The sequence below is a fragment of the Leuresthes tenuis genome, unplaced genomic scaffold, assembly GCF_036924035.1.
Source record: "Leuresthes tenuis unplaced genomic scaffold, fLeuTen1.0.hap1 SCAF_23, whole genome shotgun sequence".
Classification (NCBI taxonomy): domain Eukaryota; kingdom Metazoa; phylum Chordata; class Actinopteri; order Atheriniformes; family Atherinopsidae; genus Leuresthes; species Leuresthes tenuis.
In genome coordinates, this window is record NW_027325377.1 from 22,068,145 (window position 1) to 22,094,570 (window position 26,426).

A 26,426-nucleotide genomic window follows, 5' to 3' on the forward strand; every position below is an offset into this window, starting at 1 on the left:
TTTCTTAGCAATTTATTCAAACAATCAAACTGGTATTGCTTTTGTAAACACTGATTTATTCAGTACAACACACTCAAACTGACGTGAAATGACTCTCACATGCTACAGTTATTAAGCAGAAAGACTTCCAGTCATTTTTTTTTTTTTTTTTACAGAGCCTCAAAGAGCATTGACTTTTTGGTCACAAGCAACCAACTCTGAACTCTCCACCCAATTTACAGCCCTTCTTTCATCGCTTTTTGCCTTTGACTCTCCTCCGCTGCCTTCTCTGACTGCCATACGCTTCATTTAAATTCTCCCCTCTCTTTGTCATTTTCTATGCTCTTTCATTGCCTGAGCTTCCTTTCTAGATTTATCATTTCAGGCATTAAGCAGGCACTCCAACCCTCGCATAAAGCTTTAAACCCGTTGCAATTTATTCAAAGATTACAAGCGTGAAGGGTGAAACAACAAGAGACTGAAGAATGTGTTGGAATATTCCAGAGGCTCCGAGAAAGGATTTTTTTCTTTAAAAGAGGCAAAACGTCATGCAAGGAAGTGAAATTGATTTGAAAAAAGAAAAACAGTGCTGGTGACCGTTATGTAACAACATACTCAAATTCCCCTTTCTCCCTTGCCATTCCTGTCACCTACAGTACGTACTGTAACTGCAAGCTGAGAGTAAACATTGCCAGTAAATTTAGAAGAAAAAAAACACATTTAATAGGAAACACAATTACAACCAGATGCAGTTCATGAGTACCTCTCACATGACAAAACAGCAGCAGTTCGCTGAACTGGGATCACAGAGAGGAGGAGGGACCAGCAATTAGAGTTGTGAGAGGAGCAGATAGATTAGTGTGTGTGTGGCAGAAATGAGCCAAATCACTGAAAAACATCTTTCTAATTATTCTTGTTTTACAAGTTTTAACAATGTTTCTCCAGGACACAAATAGTTGCAGATAAAAATGACAAATATGTGATGTTTTCTATATATCTAAGGGTTTGAGTGTTGGTTTGCGGATGTGCCTCATGTTGGCCCCTGGCTGGGAGGGTTTGAAGGGGGCCCGGGCTCCGTAGGGCTTGGGCAGAGGGAGGGCATCATGCTGGGGAACATATGCATTGGGACGTGCTTCGGCCATGGTGTACTCTCCATTTGGCAGCTGGCTCCATTCAACTTCCTCAGCAAGCTGCACATACACACACGCACAAGAAGCAGCTTTAATATTTGATGTTGGATTGCATGACCTTGGATTAAATACTTAAATACTTAATTTCTGTTTTTCTTGAATTTTACTCAAGTACATGGAATAATCAACGCTGCAGCTCTGTTACTTTCTTAATCACACAAAACAAAATGAAAGTGAGCTCAGAACAACAAGGCTGATTAAAGTAAAAGATAAACTCAGGTTTGGATTTTGGAGTAGCGGCCGAAGAAGTCAGCTGTCTGCTTGGCTTAGTAACCTGACGAGTGAGTGACATGATTAATGGAAACTGCTCGGAGGAGGGCTAGTATTATCGAATAATACTTGGCATGTGATTGGAAGAGTCTATCAGAAGTGACTTTCAACTAATCACATCAAAGAAGTGCTTCCAGTGGAGCCAGTTGGTAACGTCTTCAGAGTCATTTTTGCCTCAACTGTCAGTGACACGATTCTGATATAGCTGATGTTTTAGCAGCATCTATGGCATCTACTGTAGACTCATGTAAAACCCACCTGTAGCTGCCAGGTTTGGACACTGAATAGTCCGCTTTGGTCACAAACACTGAGCTTGAACCCTGGCAAGATGGATTCTCTCATGAATGTAAACTAGCGGTTGGAACAGATCCACAAAGCAACCACATACCAAAGAAAAACCACTGTCAAAACTAAGATAGAAGGCAAAAAAATTTATTCAGAGGTAAAACTGTCACAAGACTGTGAATAGAAAAGCAAAAAGACTCCACGGCAACTACAAGAAATAGAAAGAGGCAGGAAATGTTTGCATTCTGATTGCAAGAGACAAAACAATCCCAAAAAGACACAAAAGCCCCAAAATAACTATAAAGATAAAGATGATAAATATCATATCAATATAATATATGATATTATATATATATAATATAATATCAATATAATCTGTGCATCTATCTGAGTGATGGGTTATGATATAGAAAACATGTGCAAAAGAGCAATGCTGAATTAGAAACTGTTATTTTTTTTAAATTCATGTCCATAGATGTTTCCAGACATCGGGATTTTATTCGGAGGACTTCTTTAAAGCGTTCTGTTATCTTGCCCACGCATATTTGTAACCTTTTGGGATTCACTGCTCAAAAACAATTACACATGTAATTGCATGAGGATCTAAAACACATGCCGGAACTTTCTACAGCCCGACAGCAGCTCGCAACCTTGCTACACTGACCCTTCTGGGTGAACTGCAGGATCTTACCTGCTAGGCATATTTTGTTTGTAGATGGGACAGAGCCAAAGTTAATTATCGTCTGCTTCCATAAACCAGACTGACCTTACAGTGTTTTCACACCGTGTACAGATACCTTCATCACAACATTTTTTCCTTAAGTTAGGGTTCATTTGAACTCATCCTCACATAAAACAGAAACATGGCCAGAATTGAACTGAACTTGGATGCATAACCCACGTAGACTCCTGCTGAGAAAGTGTACACATTTCTTCATGAGACTCCCTTTGACTGCCACCCCACAGCAGCATGCAAATGAACTGTAGCTGAATCTAAATGAGGCTTCACAGAGATGGCAATTTTCTCATGCACATGGACAGTTTATCTGCTGGCATTTTATCTGAGGAGAGCACACAAAACAAGGAATGAGAGCTTTGAAGGTAAAACGGGAGTCAATAAAACATCTTATGACATTCCCAAAACACATAATTTAAACATTCTGAATGCATGGGTAAACAATGACCTAAAACGAGCCCATTTCTGCAGGCTTCCTCCTGTTACTGCTATCATTATTATTATCTTGGTTTGGTGGTCCGCCTGCAGAGTATTTTCATGTTGTTCTGCATCAATGGCTGGAAGCAGGAACAAAAATGTGAGAAAATGCATTTTAGTGTAACAGCAGACAAGCTGGAGACAGCTGGATTGGTTTCAAACAACTAGTTTTGTTTATCTCTCTTTCTGCCAGTCGTTTCCTGTTTGTATGTGTGTTGAAAATAGTCCTTGTGCAGACTGCGTGTAAACAGTTCTCACTCATGTATACCACAAACCCTTTTGTTCCACAGAATCTCAAATCGACTCCCACCTCCGCGTCGTAACCCTGCTACAACCCTGTTCTTTGTCACTCTTCTGCTCCTGCTCCTTCAGTCACTCCTTCATGTTTCAGTTTTTACCACTGGTCTCTGTGCACTTCTTTACCCTCTCCTTCTCCTCGTTGTCCCTCTGTCTCCTCTTCTTGTCCCGGAGCATCCTCCTCCATTCCTCCTCTATCTCAGGGTACGGTGGCAGGCCTTGGTCCAGCCGCCGCTGGCACCCGTCCATCTGGAAACACAGGAGCATTGCAATAAACATTCACTTTGCATTCATCTGACTCGCCCCTCTATGCACTCTCCTGGCTGGGCTCAGCCCTCGACTGCGGCCAAAAACAGATGGTTGCATTGGTTTCAGACTGTGGGCAAAGTCGAGCCTCTCCATTTTCTACCTCGAGTTCATGCAGCATGGTGCAGGCATATATCAGCCATGAGGATTCTACAGGTTATTAACACAAACCTCCAGAAGTATTTAGAACACTTTCAGGGAAAATCAGTTTTTAGCCATTCAATTTTTATAGAGACAGAAATGTGTTGGACACTCTGTTCAAATCTGTGTCAGAATTACTACATTTCTTGTTTAAATGACGTTACTGCTGTTCTGAGTTTGTGTTCTGTTAAGACTCACTATAGTTGATTATCAATAATGTGGCTGGTTGACGATATAAGCTGATGTGGATCAAAAATTAAAATCACTTGTCAAAACGTGATTTTTGACAAGTGATCACTAAAATTTTGACATGTACTATGCAAATATCTAATATAAATCATAAAAAAGATTTATGCGAGTATGTTAATTGTGTTAAAGATGTCAAGCTTATTTCCCATTGCGAGGGAGCAGGCATGGCCATGAAAGTAAGCCAAAATATTACCTTATGAAGTTAAAATATTGCTCATCGCCCAGAATTATGACTGAGCTCTTGCACTTCCTGCAGACTGGACAACATTAAACATAAAGAGAGAAGAATGTCCCCGACTTATATGTCATCTTACAACCTGACTATTCAAGGCCACTGATTACACAAATATTTACTTACTGTTAACACAGCTTTGAGTCTTTTGAAGACTGGTGAATTCATCTTTAAGTTGAGGCTCAAATGTTAACAATGGAACTCTTTTCATGGTTGCTATAGTTACAGAGGTAACTAATATGATAACTGTTGGCCTGGTTACACAATCTGCTTTATTTGTCAAGCTGGAATATGAATGAAAATAATAAATCAGTCTGAATATCACGCAACCAATTCAAATACAGTAGCACAGACTTTATCTACAATCTCTTTAGAAATTAATCTTTTACTTGTGTACTCAATAAGGTTTCTGAATACTAAATCCAGGTTCCCCAATGCTTTCACTTACTGTGCCACCACAATTCATTTCTCCTTCCTCTTTCATTCAAGATTGTTGTCGTCATTTTTTTTCCTCCAAGTTTACTTCTACATGTGTTTTACGGTGCAAATAAGCGGCATAAACAGGTTTTTCAATTGAAGAGTGAGACACTTAGCTGTCTTCGATTGTAGTCAGTGGAGAGTGACTGGAATAATGGGAGACGGAGGCAAACATTTGAAAACAAGAGCACAGGATAGACAGAATGACATTTTTGTCAATACACGCTATGTGCTGTGAGTGACCGGGACCCCTTTTGACCTGAAGCTCTTTCTCTTTAATCTGTTGCTGTTGAGACAAAGCAGCAGCTTGCTTCATGGAGAGTTCTGCAGAAACGGCCATTAAACGGTGGTTGGTGTCGATGATGTTGGTTCGCACCTCGTTGAGCTAGAACCACGAACACAGGGGCACAGATTAGATGAAACAAAGATTCCACATGCTTTCGGATACAGAACTGATATATGTTGTGAGTTAATCAATCAGTATAATTTGAATTATGCGAGTTTTAATTTTTTATGCAGATTGACAGAAATTATTGTAGTTGCACAGCGTGGTTGTGTGAGCAGACCCGTCTGTCTTAGCTTTACTTCTCAAATTTAACTAATCTCCACATCACACTTTCATGCTTCCATATGTTAAGTTACGAACCTCTCATCCTGAAAAAGAAGTCTATGACAAAAAATGCAGTTTCTCAAATGGCCACTAAAGGCCAGCTTCAATGTCAAATACCGTGGTACCACTTGTAAAAGTGGCAAACATTACAGCAGGAATAACGAATGTGCACAGTCCTCTGGCTCTAACTTGAAAGCCAGCAGAAGACGTCACAAGGGCTACCTTCGTCTTTTTATTTATACAATATTATCTTTATAAGCTTTTGGCGAGTTGGTGAGAGGGAAGAAGAGAAATTGCAATGCTCAAAGAGCTCTGCATATGCATCACAACAGCTCCTCAAAAATGTGTCAGTGTGTTTGTGAAAGAATAAGTACTTAATTGTGGTGTTCACAACAGAGTCTACACTAACATTCAGTTGTACTCTGTTAGTGTATTTTACCTGTGTGTATATGAGCTATGCCTTCTCTATGCCTATATATAAGTGGTCTACCTTCTTTGCCAGTGAGAGTCCGTCCTGTCGGCAGTTCTCAGCCTGCTCCCCGAGCGGCTTCGACAGCCGGGTCACTTGGTCTACCAGGAGCTCCTTTTCCTGCAACTGCCTCTCTCGCTCAGCAAGATTCCCCTCGAGCTATGTGAGCACACACACAGGGAGACTCTAGAATAGCTGCATACCTGCAACACAGCCTTTAAAGTCCTCGAGATGAAATGACATTGTGATGTGTTTTTATGTACCTGCTCCATTTTCTTGACCAGCTCCACTGTTGATGGATCTTCGCCTTTTAGCTCCCTGTAATCCACTGGTTGATTCAGACCTTCTAGTGTCTTGTCCCTGGCTGCTGACAACTGACAGATGCACAAAAATAGAGGCACATACATGTATGTCACATACAGCCTGCTGACATATTCAGTACAGGCTTACGCTGCACATAAAGACCAACAGCAATAATTACATCACCACCATTGATGTGCAGTAATAAATATATTTTAGACACAACTCACGAAATGAATAAATAATGTAAAAGTCTAGAGTAAGTGCAAGAATCTGGAGGTTGTGTGCTGCTGTCTGTGTTTCGAGTCTCTTGTCCTGCAGGCATGTAGGATACTTATTGCACTAGGGATAAAAAAAACAACACCTCAGGCCTTTCTTAACTAAATGTCATGCCTACTTTAGATGTGAGCTTCTTCCCACTAGGTGACAAGTCACTGGCAAAGTGTGATAAGAGAAACCAAAATTTAAAATGCCACGAGTTCCCTCAAAGGGGCCGTGTTCTTTATGACCTGACATCCCTCAAGACATCAGAAATAGAAGGGGAAGCAAGGATACATGAGAAAGCACAAAGAAGATGAGTCGAAAGAGAAGTGGAGAGAGACAAAGAGCAGACAGAAAGGAGCAGGGCAGGCGTTTCAAGTTTCACGCCCTCAACTGATGCTCTTATCCTCAAACTGCTGCTGTCAGTAAGTGAGGAAGGATGTTAGAGTAAGTAAAAAGTGCTGACATGACTTACTGGTTTACAGAGTAAAGAGTCAGTCTCAAACTGTGCAATATGTACGTTTGTCCACATGCCCAAAATGTAATAATGGCACGATTCAGGGTTAAAAATCATGACATAACAATATATGTGACGGCTGTTTTGTGTGGTGAAGCGTTCGCTCTTCATTGCAGTTACAATGTTCTCTGATTTTTCTTGTGGGAAATTAGACGATAATAGAAATAAAAACTAATTCAAATGTTGATAAAAGAGGATGCATGAGTGAGAAACAAGATGTAAATGCAACCATTTCGACTGCAAGACTGTGTTATACTCAAATCTCAATCTTTAGCCAACAGAAAACAATGAATGACTCGTGAAATGTACACATACCTCTGCATTCAAACTTTGCAATCAGCTAAACACAGGAGAAAAAATACCAAAACAAACACAAAACGGAAGATTTGGCTGAGAAAAGAAACACAGCTAATTAGAGATTAAAGTAATTTTATCAATTTGATATGAGGCAGTAGAGCTTTCTGTTAGATGAGTATGAAAAATGGAAAATATCTGGATGCCACTCATTGCTGCAGTTAAAGTAAGCTAATCGATCTTTTTCATGGAAAATATCTAATTTATCATCAAAGTGTTTAAAACAGATGTGCAGACAAAGTTAAAGTCAGGGTCCCTCCTAACCCAAGCATATAGAAAAGAGCAATTCAAGTGACTGTGGTATCTCAGTAAGAAGGTTAATTCAAATGTGCACAGTTCCATTACAACAAAATAAAGGTAGTCTATATCTAAAAATATATGAACCTGAGATGATAAAAGAACCATGACAGGGACAATAAAAAGGCTGTCTGCAGAAAATTGAAAAAGAGCAGAATGATAAGCCAGATGATAATGAGGGGAAAGAAAATGCTTTAGTAATATTTATAGATGCCTAAAGAGATCGACGGGGAAGTGAGGAAGATGTGATTGGTAAGAAAGCCAAGATTAAAGAGACAAGTGAGCTGAACAGGGTGGGGGGAAATGTTGTACACAGGCAGCCTGACCTCACAGGACCTACCTGATGAAAAAGCAGCTTCTCTTCATTCAGCTAAGCAGACCGGTGTATGTTTATGTACCTGTGTTTAATGTGAGCGTAGAAGGACAGCGCGTGTGAGCCACAGTGAGTCTGATTAAAACAGACCTGAAAGATCAGTGCATTAAAACGCTGCTTTTCCTCTGCTGTCACATAACTCAGATTTTTTTACTTAATTGTAATGCCTGACATTTGATTAACATAGGCATCTTTTGGGTTCACGCACAAAAACTGAAGACAGTGGCACTGAGGCAGTGAAGAGTGAGTGTAAAGAGATGATAGACTGAAAAGTTAAATGTGCTCAAAGAGACTGATAAAAGGCTTACAAACACAGGGAAGATAAAGTAAGAAGCGCAAAGCAAAGATGTCATGGAGGGTGGAGTGAGAAAAGGAGCAAAACACTGGATGTGAAAGACAGACTTAGAGAGACAAGAGATGCAAGGAATCAGGAAGTGGAGTCGGCCAACCGAGGTTATCTGCAGTTTAACTCCACACACAGTAACATGAACAAGCTTTTGTTGTCAAAGTCAACATTAAAGCAGCAAATATGGCAAACCCACTGCTGCAGAACATACAAATGCAGGCTGCAGAGTATCTGTCCCAACTTTGAATGATTCCAACTGTAAACACAAGAATACTTTACATATATTTTCATTTTTCAGAAGGAGATAAAAGCTTTTTGGGACACACCTGCAGAGTTAGCTTGCAACACAGAACTATTTGGCCCTGGCTTCAGTACATTTAGCTTAGTCTCTTTCATGGCTACGTTTTTCTTTTTTTTATGGATCATTAACCTGTGAAAACTGATAGTAGATTCAGCAGGAGCATTCATGCAACACAACCAGTACCAGTCTACCAAAAAATTGGAAAAGGGCAGACAGATCTTTCATTTAATAACCTGCTTTTAACCATTGCAAGTCAACTACAATTAGATCAACAAAGCACTACAAGCGAACCCAGTCAGTGAATAATTTCTATACAAATAAAACACTCCTGCATCTGCCAGTTTAGGTTAGTCCCAACTTTTCTGTTTTGACTATAAAATGGATAACGTGGAGCTTTTTTTAATTGATCCTGTTGTACCTAACGTTCTCCATGATAGCAAGGCACATGATACATGCAATAATCTTTACAGCTTTGATCTATTCTCACGTACACGGGTAAAGTTCCAGCCATAGAGCTATAAAAATTAACCCGTCAAGGGTGTAAAGTATATATTTTTAAAGATTTTGCATTGAATTTAAAAAGTTCAGTCATAAAAACTGATCTGACTTTTTTTTTTAAGTTTTTAAATCTTTTTTTAAGATCTGACTGATCCGTGTTCCACTCTCACCCATAACCACACTAAGTCGGTTAAACACCACATGATGGATGGCACACAGACCGTCCCTGTCAACCTCCTTCTCCTCTCTTCACTCTTCAATCAATCCTTTTTTCTCTACAGTGCCCTTGCTTGTAGCCTTTTCATACCCATCCTATACATTGACGTTTGTCTCTTTGTATTCATGTGTCTCTTTGTCATTGTCTCTGTTCTGCCCGTCTGGCTCTCAGTTTTCTTCATCTGACAGTTACAAATAATAGCTCCTCTCTCGGCTCATGAGTGCTGTAAAACACTGTAGAAATGACAGCCTCCAGACAGCCTACAAATTTGCATTTCATACGCATAATTTCAACTCACTTAGTAGTTAACACGATGGCTTAAAAAGCCACACAATAGATGGTACACGGCACGTTTAACAGGGTTATAAAAATGAATAATGACTTTATTTACATACTTCATCCCAAGATTAAATTAGGAAAAGCTTGGTAATAAACATGGATAAAAGACAAAGGGGCAGATCAGTTAAGCAGAAAGGTCAGCAGAGTAAAACAGCAGTAAAATAACAATTATAAGAAGGTGATGAAAAGTTAATTAGATGAACTGAGGCTTTCATAAGAACGGATTGAGTGCACAATCTAATAAAATGTGAAAGTTTGTGAAATGTGAAAGCCTATATTAAACAGATGTAAGGACAGAAAAAAGAAAATGAGGGCAAGTGTTGGCTTAATTAAGTTAGAGCAAAACCAGATGGAAATATGATGGTCTGTAACTGTAAACAAAGTAAATAAATCCTGCCTTTGGAATGATTAGCTCAGATAAAGCAACTAGAATGAAATCTGGAAAACGATGCTGACTCCAACTAAAAGACTATTTAAGTTCAGCGCAATCAAGAAAAGAACGAGAAGATGCTCTAGCTCCACTGGAAGTTTAGTGTGTTGTCATGGTAAAGATGTCAGTCAGTGGTAGATGTTTGGCTGTGAAGAAGGGTGGCTGCTGATGTCACACCATAAAAGACAACTCAGAAAAATGTGTTGACGACAGACTGTACAAATGACCAACAACAGTGACAATTTTGGACAGTAAAGATAATTATTTATTATTAGTAGTAGTTGTTGTAGCAGTAGTAGAGAGTGGTTAGTAGTATTAGTTTTAATTACATTTGAATCTTGGTTTTAGATTGTTTATTAGTTTGCTCGTATGATGGATTTCTTCCCTGCATTTCCTGAAAAAAACAGGCTCAATGCTGAAATTAGTCACTAAATAAAGCATTGAGACAGAACCATCAGGTCGGGTACAGACACAGCATCCACACAGCTCCGTTTGTTTTCTTTCACTCCCTTTCAGGTTTAGGTTAAGGTTTTAAGGAAATCATCTATGTTCAAACAGTTTGTTAATGGAAAAACCTGCTTTGGGACTAATTTGTATTAGATTTAAACTTTAAAAAGTTTGACCTGTCTGTTCTATTATTAAAAATGATTATGTGAAACGGCATTTTGTCAGACCAGCTCATCACAACTCTGAACAGGATAAAAGTGGGTATCACTAATGGATTATCATGCTTATAATAATCATCATCATTAACACTAGAAGTAGTCATATTGGTAGCAGTAGCAGCAAGGCTTACAGGAGGATCACGTTTAGGATACAAACTGCTAATTCAAAAACTATTTATATTCTGAAAATGTTTAATAATCATGACAAATGTTTTCGCAACTTTTTGTTTTGTTTTATTCATTTTCTAAACTGGTTAAAATATTCTACGGATACCGGAGGTTTAAACATCCTTACTGTGAATCTGGTGTGGGAACCTTAAGCAAAGCAGACTGGTTATTGTTCTTTACAGAAAGAAATCACTGCTGTGACACAACTGTGACCACATTTGGCCTGCATCCCAACAACATCTGAAGATTTTCTTTGGTGTTCCGCCAGAGGTCTTAAGAGAAATCAGATTTAAAGAGGCGAGCTGCCAAATGACCTTACAGTGTTTGAAGAGAAGCGGTTCATATGAAGCTCGGTCCCTCCACCTCTCTGACTTAGGTTTACATGGAGACTTCCACACACAGACACACACACTGTGAAGATACAATTAACTCAGGGTTTCCCCTATGGTGACAAGTTCCAGAAAGGTTGGACCAAGATTTAAGAGAGGGACAGACAAACACTATGACTCACCACCACAGGGACACTGCAGTCTGTCAGCAGCTCCACCCTTTTATAAATCTCACTCCGCTACTTACTGTTAGTGTGTTTAAGATTGTGACGCTTCTTGTGTAAAAAAACGGACTGTAACGAGTCATTATAGCTATCCAACAAAATTTAGATATCATCTGCACTCCACACATCTCAGAGTGTGTGTTGACGGGCGTGCACCTGTGTGAAATGTTGATTTAAAAAACAAGTTGTAAATCCACATTCCAACGCCAGCCTCTGTTTATTTTGCAGCAATTAAAATTCCTGAGAGTAATGAAAGGCTCCGCATATATTGAACTTCAATAGTCTCACAGATGGCCCAATCTATCTTTGTCAAAATTTCCCATCAAAGGGAGGGAGGGGGGTGTGTGTCTGCAGTGAACAGATAAACTGGTCACAGATGAATACAAATAGACAATATATATGATAAATTGACAGCAACACAGTTGCATGGAGATTGAATTCACGCAGAGAATGAATTGGCAGGGAGAGTGAAAAAGATCTGGCAAGCCTCCTGCAAAAGGAGAGAACCTATGATTCACTTTTTGTACCCGAGGGAGTTAGACGGCTGACAAGGAGAAACTGTGATTTAGAAAATGATTTGCTATTTACACACAAAGGAGGTGGGGAAATATTGAGTGACTCAATGGATGAACAAACAGATGAACTGTGGCATTAATCAGGGATGTAAGAGTTGATTCTCAAAGTTCCATGAGCTTTATTGACTGAATGTTGGGCTGCCTCCATATCGGATTTTTACTACATGATTACTTTGTTGAAAACTGTAAAAATCCCAACAACCATATCATTACAAAAATCAATGATGGTTTTGCATCAGGCCAATTCGCCTTCGATTTTTTGTTTTTTTAAGACTTTTTTAGACTTAGAATTAGACTTAAAATAGGAAGTAGGGAATTTTTAGAGTTGTACAAAAATCTGCAATCTATAATATTCTGATTTTCTAAGCTGAGATCCAGTCATAGTATGATCATATGCTTTATATAGAGGCAATACAGATATTTAGTTATTTTAATATCATGACTATCAGTACCAGTGTATAGTAGCATGTCAGAGATGTGTTGCTCGTGTATGATTTGACGTTATACTTTATGCACCACTTTGAAAAGTTTTATTGCAAAACATCTACATGGAACGATTGATAAGTAGTGTCATAACATAGTTTATCTGGTCGAGAGGGTCTAACTCCATTGTTTCCAATACTTTAATCACTGTCTGCAGCCCATTCAGAAAATTGCACATCACACCTGAGCAGACAGTGTTGCTGAGTCTTCACTTTATATTGTAAACTAGTTTATGAAACAGTCACTCCATCTTTTTCCCTTGTCAATACAACTAGTATATGGTATGCTTATATATGTGTATATGTATGAAGAAAAGTGATATCTTAATTAGAAATCTGTATCAGTATCTTCTCCAAAGGTTCATTATTGGTTGTTCTCTAATGGTGACAGATCTGTAAGGTTTGCTTAGGTTAAGCAGTCAGCTAAATGCTAACATCAGCATTCCTTCATGTCCCAGTAACAATGGTGAAATCCTTCTATTTTTGCAGCAATAATTGACAGGTGTTTGCTCTATCTTACGTTGAGGAAGACATATACTTTAAGGTTTTTCCCTTTTTCCTTGAGCATGTTGCATAGAATATTTTTGTATAAGCAGTAAAACAAATACCATTTTTACACCAAAAGTAGCGTATTTAAACAGATTTTAAATGCAGGTACACCAACAAGCTGGTATTATAGCTAGTTTATTGTCAGCACCCTGAGAGCTAAAATATACTGGACCAGTACACCTCTACCTTTCAGAGGACAGACGTGAACAGAACAGGCACCAGGGAATAGACCTCTTACCTCAGAGAGAGGTAGAGGAAAAAAAACAGGAAATACTGCATTTCCCATAACGTGCATCAAAAATCTCCTCATCACCTCAAGATGCGAATAAAAAACATCAATGGGAACCTGTACCTGTGTCTGAATCTGTACTCCCACTTCTCTCCCTGAACTAAATGACATAATGTCTCTTTGTGGTGAGTTTGGCACACCCCAATCAAAGAGCGAGCTGCTTCTTTGCACTCCATAAATTTTACCTCAAACATTTGGTCAATCAGAACAGATTGGGAGTATGGGGACCCAAGAAACATGAAATGAAATGAATCAAAATGTGTTGAAATTAAGCATTTAAATTGGATGGAATGAAGAGATGCCACAGCACTGCAGATTATGTGAAAATAATTAATTCCCTTAAAGCATGTAAACCTGTTCCAGTGGGTCCCACTAATTAAATTATGCATTTGAAAATAAGCATGATATGGGCTTAGATGGTAGGATAAAGCATAAAGAACATGATCACAAATTGGTCTTAACTGAAGTATGAGACTAATATGAATTTGGCATTTCAAATAGAACTTCACTCAAAACCTATGATGTTTATCTCCAGCACTTCAATGAGGTTAAGTCAAAAGGATTAATCCTCCAAGCCTGATTAAAGTTGTATCAGTTAAATAGTTGATGAGATATTTTTTTGGTGGAGTGACTAACGAAATGTTGATGCAATCCTTAAAGCCATGCTGCCAGTTTGACGAAGAAGACTACTGATGTATAGCAAAATTTAAGGCCAGTCAGAGATCGGAAGTGAGAAATTAAGACAAGCTGGGGATTGGAAAGATAGTTACTTCCAGGGAAAGCAAATTCTTCAAGGCAATCATGAAAAAGGATGATTGCACAAAGGCAATAATGGAAGTAAAAAAGAGTCTAATAATGAGATAAATAAATTGATGCAGATGAGTTGTAGCAAATAAAACAGCAAAAGTCAACAGATGGAGTATAGAAAAAGGAGTGTTTTTCAATAGAACAGTACATACGAGGTCTGTTCCAGAGCTGCATTCATCCAAAAGACCACAAGACTCAGATATGATATGTTTGATCCAGCAGCAATTCTCAATCAGTCACTCTGATCCAAACCAGCAACACACCCAATCCCTGGATGAAGCCATTGGCAGAGAAGCTCACTGTGTGTGTGTGTGTGCGTGCTGTATAAAATCTGTCACTTTCAGCATATCACTTCTTTCAGCACATCTGCCTATGTTCTGAGTTCAGCTAGCGAGTGCAGTTTCTGTAACTGTTTGAACTCATTAGAATGTCTGACCACGATCAAACCACCTAAACAAAACAAGGAGTTTCAGTTCTGCAAACATCGATATAAGATGGCTTTAGCTTGGCAATCAAAATCAGCTTAGAGACAAAGCCGACAATAAAAACAAGCAGCAAACTGCCACAAATGTAAATCTCTTCCCCAGAATGCTCAGTTTTAAATCTTAAACAGCGAGGTGATGCATGCACTCCCTCAAAATGAATATGAATGTGGCTAAAAAATAAATATTTGCTCATTTTTACTGCAAGGAAAGTGGAATACCAACATTAGGTCAACAAACACAAGAAAAAGGCCCTCCACACAGTATAATTTTCCATAACGGCTCAAAAGTGTCATTAAGGAAGAGGCTCTGAAGCTGTTTCAAAACAGATTTTTGCTCATTTGTATTCTCCAGAACTGTTCCAAAGATTGTTTTAAAGAACACTGCACTTAGAGTAACTTCTCCTTTTGGAACTGCCCCAACTTGACACAGACAGACAGTTTGTGTAACAAGAAGTGATTGGAACACGCACACATAGCTTCACAAAGGCTTGACACACAGTTGGAGAAAGCCTCTGACTTGCAGATATGGACATGTATACCAACATTTGCACAGACATTTACAAAAACAGACCAGAAGGTATCAAGGAAACCTTTGCAGATGCACACAGGCAGCCTTTTCATAGCAACTTGTATCATCAAGACACACCAGGAAGCACTAATTGACAGGTCCGACTGCTCCCGGATAGGGTTTTGGATCCACGGAGCAGAGCCACATCCTGATGCAGTCATGCTCATGCTGTTGGATCCCACAGCCACAATCTGCACTAATTAGTGGCTGCATGTGCAGGTCTGCTCCAAGAAAATTGTCTATTACTCTATTACTTGAAACCCATACCCTACCTGATGGAAGCACTAACAGCAAACCATGCAAAATCATAAATAACACAAACGTGTATCATAGTTTTAGTGTGAATCTTCTGTAACTTTAGGGAACTACACAGTTGGCTTTAGTTGCAGCTAGTTTACAAGATATATCGAAAGCAGAGAGGACATAGAGTGAGGAGTAGTGGGCATTTGGCAGCCATCACCAGAACATTTTCATCATTGTTGATATTACAGAGAAGATTTTAATAAAGCAATTCCATTTCAAAATGTGCACTTCTAAAAGTCTGGCCAACTTCTTTTTGTCGAAAAGTGTCATCTGTCAGGCGCTTGTCTGTGAAAGGATGTGAATGTAAGTTTATGTAGCTGTGCGTACACATTTTTTCACCTCTATCTGCAGCATGGTGATCTCTTCCTCCAGTTTTCTCTTGAGGAGCACCTCCCTCTTTTTCAGTTCTATCTGCCTCTTCTCCTCGTTAATCTCCAACTGTAATTCTTTAATGTCCTTGTCCAGGGTTTCCAGAGCCATGTTGCCCTTCACAATGGCTGCCTCCTGATTGCTCACCTTTCCACGATAGTCGAAAAAAACCTCCTCATGTTCCAGCAGTTGGATACCCCTGTAAATACACAAGAAGTGGCGAGATCATTTTATGCTATGTTGGTTAAATATTCTACTTACAGTACAGGCTTATTCATGCATTCCTAAAGCTATGAACCTACAGAAAATTGCGGCGCTGAATGGCATTCTCATGATTCCTGTTTAATTCCAGAAGGGTCTCCTCCTGGAGGTTCATGGTCTGTGAGAGTCTCATCAGTTCTTGTTTGTTGTCTTCAAACTCTTGACTGATGTTACAAAGTTTCCAAGTAACCTACAATATTTAGAATTAGAAGTTCAATTAAAAAGACAAAAATGCAAAAAGCACATTGTGATGTGCAAACCTGTAGTTATTTTTCAAAATTCATCTTCATTTATATAGTGCCATGTGTACATCTGTAGAGTATAACAGACAGTTAAGGGCATCCAGCTCTGCTCTGATAGCTCCAGTCTGGCTGTGAACCATCTCACAACAGATCAAAACTAACTTCCCGATCGATGTGTTTGTAGTAATGCACTGCACAGCACATTGCTTGCTTTCCTTTTGAATATCTAGTGGACACTGCCTAACAACTATACCTCTGCTTGATAGACTTGTCTCTTGCCTGGGGGAGAGTGAGGTAGGGTGAGCCATTTTCAATTTATGTGGCTTTAAAAAATGAAGCAGAAGTAAAACAACTTTGTCCAAACTCCAGCTTGGATAATTTTGCCCCATGTTAGATAGATATTTTGGAAAAAACTAGCTCACTTACCAATTCAGGATCATTTTTAGCTAAATGATAGGCATTGACAAATGATCAACATACTGCATCAATATTTTTTTCCCTGGATATACTGGCACTGATGCAGTTTGTGTTTTTAAAGGAAAGTTAGTGCTCATCACTACTCCCATGTGCTTCTTCTTTCTAAAGTCTGGCAAAAATGACGGGTAATTCCAAAATGAATGATCACATGACAATAAAAATGCATGCCTGCCAAGATACAGAGGGCGGGTCAGCTCACTCACTGGCCCAGCTTCCCCACCTCACCTCTACATTAGCTTGTAGCTTCAGACAAACCAAAAACAACATAATATTTTACTGCCAAAAAGGACTTGGATAGATATTCAACATGGAATACTCCCACTTCCACATAGTTCCAGAGAATGGCTTTAAAATTGTTGGGAGGCAACTTGTAGAGTACATTACATAAAAGTTCATAAACTTGGTAAACTGAGCTGCGTGTGTTTCTCTTCCTTAAGAGTCTTGTGAAAGACATGAAGATAAATACCAGATGAGAGTTTACTTTCCTATTTGTAGAAGGTTGGAGCACAATCAAAACATGCCCCTACAGCTATGACTCTGCCTTTTTCTATTCTCGGCCATAGAAATGACATCATTATTTGCAGCACTGTCTCTTTGTCATTTTGTGCTATATTTGTGCGTGTGGACCTTGGAGATGAGGTTGCGTATTTTGTCCCTGATTTTGGAGCTATTCGACACCCTCATACGAGCCTTTGTGAGAGATCTGGAAAAGACATGTAGAAGAGAAATTAAATATCCAGAGATGCAGAGTTGGCACAAGCGATGTTTACCAACAAACATCATAAAAAATTAGCATTGCAACCTTGACGAATGCCAGATTTGTTGCAATAGTATTAAACTTTTATTACGGAAGTCTACGCTGAGGTCAGGTGACACCTGAACACACCTGTCCTTGTTGATAGCAATGGTACGTTGGATTTCCATTTCATTTTCCAGGACTTTAATCTGCTCTGTCAGCTCTGTGGTTGTCTGTGAGGTGATCTCCTTTAGTTGGACATACTTGGTCTTCTCTTCCATGATCATGTCACACAGTTTAGAATACTGTGATATTCTAAGGTGGGAAAAACACAGATTAGCAGTGGACATTATTTCTGACATCTTCAGTCATCTTCAGGTATTTGTGCTGGAGATTATTTGCATTTACTTAGCCTTCGGTAGTGTTGAACACAATTACTTATCTTTGTTTCACATTTTGGTAGTTACTGTAGAATTTACAACTTTGGACAAAGAGATTTCAAGTGGTATCAAATGATAAAGACAGATAAAGACTCTTTTGTGCTTCGTCTTTCTCTGCTTGAAAACAGAAGTTGACGCTTTAGTTTTAATTTAAAATTCATGTATGATGCAAGGTGTGAACAGTTACTGTCAAATATGGGAACAGTGAGAGTAGAAACAATATTTAACAATTATGATCCTGTTGCCTTTTTAATTTTGGGAGTCTGATTGCAAGTCAAGGGCAACGACATCGGATTGTAGTCTGTTGCCGTGACCTTGATGAATGTATTCTTAGAGTCTGTTGTTGTGCTGCTGCTGCTGTAGGCATCAGCTGTGTCTGAACACCGAAGTGTGACCAATTAGTAAGACACCCTTTTGTGTGTAGCATTCTCTTTATCAGGACACACACACTGAATGCAGAAGAGAAAAATAAAACTACACCTGCGCTGTAGCATTGTATTAAGTTTGTTGTGGTCCATGACGATCAGCTCTTTTTCTCTGAGCTCCTGCTGGATGTGCTGGTTCAGTTGCTGTGGGTAGATACAAGCAGGTAAAAGTACAGCATCATCACTTCTGTGTGGGTGTTTTTCTAGCTGTGTGCACACAAATGACAAACTTTACTTGTACTTGCTGGCACGCCCTCTTCAATATTATGCCAGCGTCCCTCTTGACATTTTGAATAGATAAAGAAAATATTAAGATATCAAAATCCAATTTCAATGTGTCTGTGTGGGTTTGTTTTTCACCTCAGTCCTAAGCAGTTCACGGTGCTTCTGGCCCCTCTCCTCCGCTTTGATCTGTGTGAGACATCTGAGGTTACGGAGTTCTTCTCTGAGGCGGTTTGACTCCCCGAGCAGCTCCTGATTTATCCCATGCCGCTGCTTCTTCTGGCTCTCCTCCTCATCCAATGAAAACTGGTTGGGAACACATTTCTCCAGTGACAAACCTTATGAATATTTTGATGAAACTGAGGGTTTACTGATGGCATAACGAGGCAGAAAAGCAGAGCTCGTCCATGTCTGTCTAAACAAGGAAGACAGACAGATGCTGAATTTTTCTGTGCAAAGAAAGTGGAGGCATCTCCTAAAAGGGATCATTAAAATTAATCCGTGGGGTATAGTATAAGAAAGTTATTCAGTGGGGAATCTTATCCTATCATTTCTCTCTGGAATTTTGATAGAAAAATCTGAAAAATACTGTATTTACTCGGAAAAGCTACAAATGATCAGGAATAATTAAGCCATATATCAAAACCAAAACACAGTTAATCAGGTTTTTGCCACGGCAGTCACATACCCTAACCTGCTTTTCAAAGTTGACTATGAGAGCATCCACTTCTTTCTGAAGCTCCATCCTTTGCTGAATGGTGTCCTCTCTTTTGGGAACAGCATCTAGCTGAATATTGAGAACAGAGCATAAAGTTATAATCAAAAGCCCATTCAAATTTTCATTGCCCTGCGAGATCTTTCATCTGCTTTTAGTCACAGCGAAGATGCACTGAATGTGCTTTCATTATAAAGAAAATAAATACCACAAGGATGCACTGTACATCTCTCAACCCTTCATATCAAATTCAGTCAGTGCATATTCAATTATACATTAACTATTGACTGCAAAACCAATATCATGTATAAGAGGCCTTTCTAGTTGCATTTGGATACTGCAACATTTCACCACAGCACTACTATAAGTAGTATAAGGGTTTCAAACAGGATGATGCAACAGTGCAATTTATTACAGCTACGTAGAGCACTTAATAAACATCAGCTTTATTGTTATGTAAAATTAAAATACTTTGAAAATATTAAAGCCATAAATCTCAACCTATTCCATTAAAATGTAATACATTTCTGTGATAAACCAACAGACTCCTCCTCAAGCTGTCACAGTCAAATTTATTGTGAGTAACTGTTTAAGTGAGAAAGTATACTGATGGGCAGATTGAATGACGTATAATGTACAACAGCTTTGTTTGCAGTGTTTCCAAAAAGTGTAAATTCCTGATGCGTCACTGTGATTTCCTTCCATATTGTTATGTGCAAGTGAGATGTGCTGACACACGTCCGATGAGTATTCTCCCCTTGTTCTTTTTGCTTTCCCTTTAAAAACTGTGCACGACAATTCAAGGAAAATCAAGAATAATAAAAAAAAAAAGCCTTGGGGTTTAAAACAGATCAACGATTTAATGTGCTTGTGATGAGCACAATGACATTTACGCTCCAAACCTGGAAAACTGTCCTCACCTTTAACAAACAGTAAAAACACCTAATTTTACAAGCCAAAGGGGCACTGCATGGATTCAATATTGTAAGGTTTACTGTTAAAAACAATGTTGAAAGGTAACAAAAGGTCCGTCTGCTTTAGAATGCCAAAATAAAATTAAAATAAATCTTGAGCTGATGTTTGAACATTTCATAAATCACCTGCGTTTGTAGCTCACAGTAGACGGATTGCGTTTGTTCAAGCTGCTCAGTGGCCATGGTCAGTGCCTGCTCCATTCTTTTAAGGACTTGCATTTGCCTGAGGAAAACCATAAGAACATTTAAAACATTTATCACCGTCATCATAAGGCTGTGCCTTCTACACTTTTCCGCTCTAATTATTTCTCTAAAGTCAATGGATTTCTCTCAAATATAAATGTTTTTCACTATATTTGGAAAGCAGCTTAAGAAAGACTTTTTTTTACTTAAATCACATTAGCATACAATGACTGGAGCATAAAGTCCTCTAGTATTTCTATGGAAATGCTTGTGTGGATCTCATTCTTGCCATGAAATAAAAGTCAATGAAACTTGACTTCAGGTGTAATAATCAATCAATTAATCAAAACACAATGACGTTTTTTCTGATTGTATAATTTTTACATCACCATACCAATGATTTGAAGCTGTAATGTGACAAGACGCACAGCAAAGCATCAACAAGAAGAAGAATAGGAGGATTGCAAGCTAGAAAACAAGCACATAAACAATGTTGGATTTAATAAGCTCATTCATAGGATCATCATTTTGTTTTGGTGTCTATTACAAAAGATTTACATGCATAACTGCAGAAAAAGCACATTACTTTTCTCATAGTGTACATTGCTGGTGCACATCTTGTCACCATCCATCTGAGACACTGAGTTTTTAAGCACCTGTCTCTTTAAGTCTGCTCTGATTGGTCAAAAAGGGCTTGGTGCAAAGCAGCTGGACATTGTTTGTTTAAGGAAGTTGAAGGACATGATGCAAATAGGTTTCATGGTGATGCCATTAAGTTAAGGAAAGAAATGCCAGGACTGCAACAAAGGCATTTTATTCAGTTCAGGAGTAACAAAAACTCCCTTTGGTTTGTACTCTGGGTTTAGTAACATTCAAGACCTGATTTGTGCTCAGAAATGATATCAAGCAGCTGAGGGATAAGTAAAACCCCCAAATAATCGTACAACCTCTTTAGGTGTTATGAAGAGGAATGTGTACTCAACAACATTTCAGAGCTCAAGGATAAGACACAACTTTGTGGCAGGGCTGCTCTGTCAGACATCCTTTAGTACCCATTTTTCTCTCTGAGCTGCACAGTTCGGCTCTCAAACAGGTGCTTTCTGTCACTCATGAGGCTTTGCAGCTTCATTTCCAAGATGCCCCTGGCAATGAAAAACACAATGACGCACATGACAAGACTTTCTTGGAGCTATAAGACAACAAATCAAATACTGTATTTTCAAGATAGTATACCATGAACTATCCTAACATTAAATACACTGAGCCTTGTTTGGAGAACTATGCACCTGCTTCCCATGAATTCAGCCACCTTCTCTTGGATGACCTCCTGCTCTTTCAGTAGTTGTCTGCGCTCACTCTGAGTGGCCTCTATTTGGGCCCTCAGGCCCTCCAGCTCCTGTACCACCTCCTCCCTCATCCTCCTGAGGGACTGGTTACACTCATCCACCACCCTCACTTGCTGCTCCATCTCTGACATCTCTACATTTAAAGCTTCCATCGTCTTCATTTCAGCTCTGGTGTTTATGTGGGGAGGTGAGAGAAAAATGAGCAGATAAGAGTGAATTTACACATGAGAACAGGATGAAAGTTTCCTCTAATTCCCTACACTTGTGTTGTAAAAGTGCATATCTTACATATCTTATCAAATTACAGCTTGAATATCCATCTTTTACATGCACCCCCAGAATCCCTAGACTTTTTGAATTGGAAATTACGAGTCACTGCTCTTAAGGTTCATGCAGGCTGTTTCACTGCATTACTTGCAAGTCAAATATTGATATGAAACAAAAACATTAAAAAGGAGCTGCTGTGATGGCACAAGTGAGACACTCTGCAGCTGCATTAGAACATACAAGAATAATGATTATCAAACTTAACTTAACCCATAAGGACCTGATGCAACATATGAGTGTGTCTGTATCAATGTTTACAAGGTGAGTTATGTCTTAGGATGTTAAATTAGAACCTTTAAATGATTAAGAGCTTGACTGATGCAAGAAACTTTGCCTGTTTTTCAGTTCCTTGCTTGGGTGATGATATTCAGTTTCATACAAATGCCAAAGCTACAGCTCATTAAAAGACTGGAACTGGGAACATCTTTTGCATAGAGAAAATTAAGTGTGTGAAAAAGGAAAACAATGTTTTTTTTGGTAAAGAAAAATAGAATGAGTTTTGTGTAGATTCTTCCATTGTCTCTTATTCGTGTCAAGCCTGGTGAGATGTTTAAGCTGAGCAAAAACAATGCGTAAACTCTTTTCATTATGAAAATGATAGGTTAATCAAGTTAAATAATTTTTTTTGTACAGAGGAAGTCTGTACTAATTAGAAAGGGTCTGTCTGTTCTTAGTTTTGTCTTATCAGAGCCGTCTGACTGACACTTTGTTATTCTTGGTGTTTCTAATTTCTCGTTCTTGCCATGTAACAATTACAAAGCTGTCAAATAAACTTACTCCAGCTTAAAGCGTTTCCTTTCGGTCTCCTTTATAATCTGGTTGGGTATGTCGATGAGCTGGACTTTCTCAGTCTTGTAACAAAAATGCAGACATGAACACAAATATGTACAAATGAAATTATTTGTTATTCATTAATGTTGTAATGCTGTAAATTATGCCGACTCACGCACACTCTCTCTCACACACACCCACAGACCTCTTTGAGTTCGATGACCTCCTTTTTGTCTTGCAGCTCTTTCTCCTCTTTCAATATCTGCGTTTCCTGCGTTTCCACATCCTCTATCAGACTTCTGTGCAGGCGGGAGGAGCAAAATATATGCAAAAGTGCGCTCATATTTCGAACAATTTTCATTAAAACCACTTAAACAAATCTGCTGCGGTACCTCTTATTAAACAGAAACCACAAAAGAACATAAAAATTAAGATATTCAACACAAAAAATATGACACAAATTATAAAATGTAAGCCACAAGTTCAATCCATTCCTGATCTATATCCACTTTATCCTGTGGAGGGATGTTTGGGTCTGGAGCTGATCCCAGTTAATGGTTGAAAGAGTGTGGACAAGCTATTGCAGGGACAGCACAAAGAGGCAACTCTCCTATGACCATATGGAATCACCAATTACCCCAACAGGAATGTCTTTGGTATGTGAAAGGAAGTCCACGCAGGCTCATGGCAACGTTGATACCACGCTGCCGAGATATGACTTCACAATGGATTTACCTGACATCCAGTTGTCTCTGGGTGACTTCTTTCCTCAGTTTCTCACATTTATCCTCCAAAGCCTTCGTTTGTCTCTCCAGCTCCTATAAGCCAAAAGTCAAAAGTATCACGTCAGCAATGATGATTCAATTTAGCTCAGATTCTACAGCCAAACTTACATTTACAGTTTTAAACACTTTAGCAGTGTATGTGTTGGCCATGTTTGGGGAACATGTACTGATAAAGAATTTTAAAATATGTAGCAAGCTTATTCTACTATTTTGTTTGCTAGCTCATCAAGTCCAAAAAGTCCCTTAGTTGGATTAAAAGTTGTTTTTATTGTAATAACTGATTATAGTTCATTGTTTACAAAGGAGGAGAATTAAAATTCCAAATATTTCTTTGGTAGTTAAAACATGTGTTGGATCACACTGACTTGACCTGTTGCATGTCCTGTATCCCAGATCTAGTACACTGATTGGATACATAAGGCGTTTCTACAGTATCAATCTGGTACCCTTATACAGTATGCCTGGATGATACAACAAGAAAGGAAAAACATATATACTTCCTAATCATGTTTGACAAGCATATGTAATTGCTTGACCTTTGACTGGTTAGCACATACTGTAAGAATGTAAACTTCACAGGCTGCCTTTGAGTGCAGCGTTTGATTACATTCTTCGTATGCATGAAGAAAGAATATTACCAGAAACTGTCTGATGACCAGTCTATCTCTGAATTAAATATCTTCTGCAAGCCTGTTTCATTTGTGGACTCTTGTGGACTTGGAAAATAAATTCTGTGTCTAAATGTTATCTTTCTGTCGAGTCCAAAAATTGACTTGTTGCTGCTACTTTCAGTCTGCAGTTGATTATGTTGATTACAGGCTTTGAATGCTATCTACCATGGAGCACTGAGGTTCATCACAAACCTTAAAACCCTTGCACACCTCTGCACATTATATGCTCAGTTTAGTCATCCTATAAACGCTAGATTTGTAAAACTATACTTGTTCTGCTCTCAAAAAAGCACTGGAACCTGTTATCTTTGTTCCAATGAATTACCCTTGTTATCTATCCCCAATGTTCGTACTGAATTTGGACAGAAGGCATTTAAGTTTGCTTTGCCCTCTGTTTAAAAAGAACAAAAATCCCCTGAATCTTAGGGAGCTGGTTTCAGTCAACAAATCCAAGCTCATTTTTGTCTGATTGTAAATGCTGTGATGGGCCATTGTGCTGCCATTTGGCCAGTCATGACTGTGGTGATCACATTTTCTTATGATGTCTTACAGTTCCCTTTTGCCATATCTACACGTAGATATCATTTTTGTATTTAGTGTATGTATATTTCTGTGTTTATTGCTGCTGACCTGAGCTCCTGCCTATCTTATCTAACAGATATTGCAAACAAGAAACATTCAAAAGATATTAGTGAAAGCGGATAAATTCAATTAACAAGTTCTCTAAAGCCCACAAGTTTAAGCTTCTTTTATCTTCAGCTGCACCAGCCACAGATTATATAAAGTCTAATGATGGGAGGATTGTCAATGCAAGGATTTTCTAAGATTAATCCAAGGGTGTAAGGTTCATTGTTGTACTGTTAATCAGAAAGTTTTTCTTTAGAAAAACTCTGAATGATCTGAGTGTATTCATATGAATTCAATGTTAATCTTTTTGTTGCTTTTGTTAACTTGAACTTCATTCTTCATTCTAAAAAGTAAAAATCAGTATTCCATTCTATGAAATTAGTTGAAACTTTTCCAAACTAAAATCAGAGACTGGATTCACAAAAGTTCCGGCTTAATGTTGCTGTAAATAACAATAGCAAGCCTCCATATGGACAGATTAAGCCTGGATAAAGGCTGAAAACTTTACTGATTTTCTTTGTTTCTTTAGGAAAGTTGCTGCAGTGGTCATCCATGTCTCTGAAACTAGACCTGGATGGTGCAGTGAGAAACTTACAGCAGGTGTTGTTTGAATCTCATTCTCTTTCTCCAGATACAGCTTCTCTTCCCAGAGACTGCACAGCAGTGAGAAGTAAGATGAGGAGATGTGGAGAAGAAAACAAAATTAATAAGTTATTAGGAGAAAGAAATACTGGGTTTTAGTTCCCAGTTAATCTGAAAGAGGAATCCACTGTCCGAAATCGGCATTTACATTCTCAGAATTTGACTAATGTGCAATTTTGACTCAACCAAACCGCAACTGAGGAGAAAAAGATGCAGAATCCATATGTCACTGAAATAGAAAAGTTTTTAACAAGTTTGTGGTATCAGTGATCAAGAACAAAACACACAGATAGCATATAAATACACTGCTATATATGCAGCACAAGCTACATCTTATATAAGCATATAAATCTTGAGTTACAGCATACACTATGAATGTGCATATAAGAACATAATTTCTGTGAATTTCTCATCCCCCTGTGGCAGATGCTTTTTGAGCAGTCGATTAAAGTTTGCTTGAAATAATTTCAAGTCAGCTCTGTCATTATGAAAAACCTTACAGCAGCACATACTGTACAGCTGCACATTTTACAAAGCAAATGATATTAATCTTCCTGACAGCTGATATATTGGATCTAGACTCATACGGAGAAAACTGCATGAATGCTACATTGTGAGACTGTGAGAAGCGCTGAATTTATATGTATCTGTTTGGCTAAAGATAAAGGGCGCAATGATTTTGAAAAGGCATATTTGCATGGTGAGCATCTGCTTGTCACATGCAGACTGATAGCTGTGTGGGCAAGAGTCGAGGAGGGAAAATAAACCCAGGAGAAGAGAGGGGAGGGAAAAACTTAGGCTAGAGGGGATGAAAAAAAG

At 38.7% G+C, this 26,426-nt stretch overlaps 1 protein-coding gene across 1 annotated transcript in view; it reads right to left on the reverse strand.

Moving 5' to 3' along the window:
- Positions 1–528: 528 nt before the first annotated feature.
- Positions 529–26,426, reverse strand: part of ccdc146 (coiled-coil domain containing 146) — a 32,250-nt gene continuing 6,352 nt past the window's right edge. The window contains exons 4-22 of the mRNA XM_072377347.1: positions 25,561–25,618; positions 23,618–23,700; positions 23,088–23,181; positions 22,889–22,962; positions 21,725–21,952; positions 21,491–21,580; positions 20,382–20,478; positions 19,255–19,353; positions 18,705–18,872; positions 18,400–18,488; positions 17,630–17,794; positions 17,371–17,446; positions 16,066–16,214; positions 15,734–15,962; positions 5,982–6,092; positions 5,740–5,877; positions 4,899–5,024; positions 3,361–3,483; positions 529–1,169 (exon numbers count right to left, since the gene is read on the reverse strand). Coding sequence (XP_072233448.1) covers positions 969–1,169; positions 3,361–3,483; positions 4,899–5,024; positions 5,740–5,877; positions 5,982–6,092; positions 15,734–15,962; positions 16,066–16,214; positions 17,371–17,446; positions 17,630–17,794; positions 18,400–18,488; positions 18,705–18,872; positions 19,255–19,353; positions 20,382–20,478; positions 21,491–21,580; positions 21,725–21,952; positions 22,889–22,962; positions 23,088–23,181; positions 23,618–23,700; positions 25,561–25,618 — 2,398 coding nt within the window. The 3' untranslated portion in view covers positions 529–968. The remainder of the gene's footprint in view (positions 1,170–3,360; positions 3,484–4,898; positions 5,025–5,739; positions 5,878–5,981; positions 6,093–15,733; positions 15,963–16,065; positions 16,215–17,370; positions 17,447–17,629; positions 17,795–18,399; positions 18,489–18,704; positions 18,873–19,254; positions 19,354–20,381; positions 20,479–21,490; positions 21,581–21,724; positions 21,953–22,888; positions 22,963–23,087; positions 23,182–23,617; positions 23,701–25,560; positions 25,619–26,426) is intronic.